Here is a 1,697-nt window from a genome sequence, read left to right as displayed (position 1 = left end):
AGTGAAACTTACCGCTTTGTCGGTGCATTCTACTGGCATGAATTCGCCATCCCTTCAAGGTCCCAAATTCCTTTGGGCACATACCGCACCCTGAAAATATGAAAAGCGTTTCCAAATGCATTCATATCATTCATATAAAACATTTTTAACACAATAATGAAATAAATTAAAATTTACCAATTGTGGTCGACCCGTCAGCACTTCGAGTGATCGTGTACGGGTCGATTTCCGGCGCGATCAGCAGCCGTCGGTATTTCGCCGGTAAACCTTCCACTACCGGCGTGTGGAAGGGTTCCGCATTTGCTGATACTGCGCCACGTTCTTCCTCTTCTTCTACAACTGGCACCCGTATCGTTCGGGAACGCCTGAAATATATCCATTCAGGTATTTTTTTAAACTAGTCATTATGAGATTAATTTCTTATCTAATATTCACTTATTAAGCATACTACAAAAATCTGTTCATTGTCTAACTACACTGTGCAATGATTCAGAAATTCGGACTACGTAGGGCGATAAATTAATATTACATTTCGAATTAAGCTATCTGAATTTTTTAATATACTTTCAAGGTAAAAATGAAACTTACAGTACTATTTCACGAGTTCGTATCATTTTCCTGCGTCGCCGGACCATTGTAGGCGCTCTCGGTATCACTTCTTCGTTGAGGGGCGCTTCTTGTGATACCTGACGCCACTCCACCAACTCTTCCGCCTCCTCATCGTGAACCAGTGCCGGTACTGGTTCAATCACTTCTTGCTCTTCATATAGCTGCTGTTGGAGGCGGTGGAGCACGAGCCTCTCCTGATTTTCATGCTCGCCCTCCATTTCGGGCTCGTGCTCCAGGAGCTCATGGGAAATTTCCAACTGCTCCCGAGTTGGCGGAGGACTTGCGCTTGGAACCTGGATCGCTTCATCCTTATGAGCTTCATGCTCATTTCTTTCCAACCTCGCCCGCAAATTATTAATCTAAAGAAAAAATCATACTAGTCAATACAACTAACAATGAGTTCAATAAATAAATTGAATATTCACCATAAGTAAGTTACAAACCAAAAATAAACATACCAAATTCGCCGCATTTCGTAAATAATCTTCCAACGCCTGGAAGTAGAGCGGCTCTTTGCGCAAATGATTTTTTAAATCTGCCAATGTTGGCAGATTTGGGCCTTGAACACTCTCATTCATATTTGCCATATTTGCTGAAAAACCATATACACATATATAGCTAACGGATCGAATCATTATAAACATTATAAACATTCAGCTTATTACTATAGTTATGCTTATTTGATTAGTTAAAATGAAATACACCTAGGAATACAGAAATACCTAGGAATACAATAAAGGATTAATCAATAAAATTTATCCATTTATATCCTTTCAGTAATCATTCCTACCACATCATAACATTATTGCCCTTATAAAGTGAACACATGGTAAGATTGCTAGATTATCCCTACCGTCACCCATTTGTACGTGTATTATTACAAGATTGCTAGAACGTTCCAACCACCCAATAGATTACTTCACTTACATTATTATTAAGGAAAGAAAGGAAAAGAAAAAAAACGTAAGATGAATGCAACATATCTTTGAGCTCTATAATGGCTTATGAGTTCATAGTCAGAGATATATATATATACTGACAGATAAGGGAGATCATAGAAAAAAAAAGAAAAAAACAAATTCTCAACT

At 38.4% G+C, this 1,697-nt stretch overlaps 1 protein-coding gene across 1 annotated transcript; it reads right to left on the bottom strand.

The window, feature by feature from the left end:
* Positions 1 to 12: 12 nt before the first annotated feature.
* On the bottom strand, positions 13 to 1,196 carry LOAG_15312 (hypothetical protein; the record flags this gene model as incomplete). Its single annotated transcript, XM_003150803.1, has 4 exons — positions 13 to 90; positions 178 to 365; positions 589 to 968; positions 1,068 to 1,196. Coding segments are annotated over 4 exons (774 nt in total), but the record flags the coding sequence as incomplete, so codon positions are not given.
* Between the last annotated feature and the right edge of the window lie 501 nt (positions 1,197 to 1,697).

This window comes from Loa loa (genome assembly GCF_000183805.2).
Source record: "Loa loa unplaced genomic scaffold supercont3.914, whole genome shotgun sequence".
Classification (NCBI taxonomy): domain Eukaryota; kingdom Metazoa; phylum Nematoda; class Chromadorea; order Rhabditida; family Onchocercidae; genus Loa; species Loa loa.
This window is presented reverse-complemented; position numbering and strand designations above follow the sequence as displayed.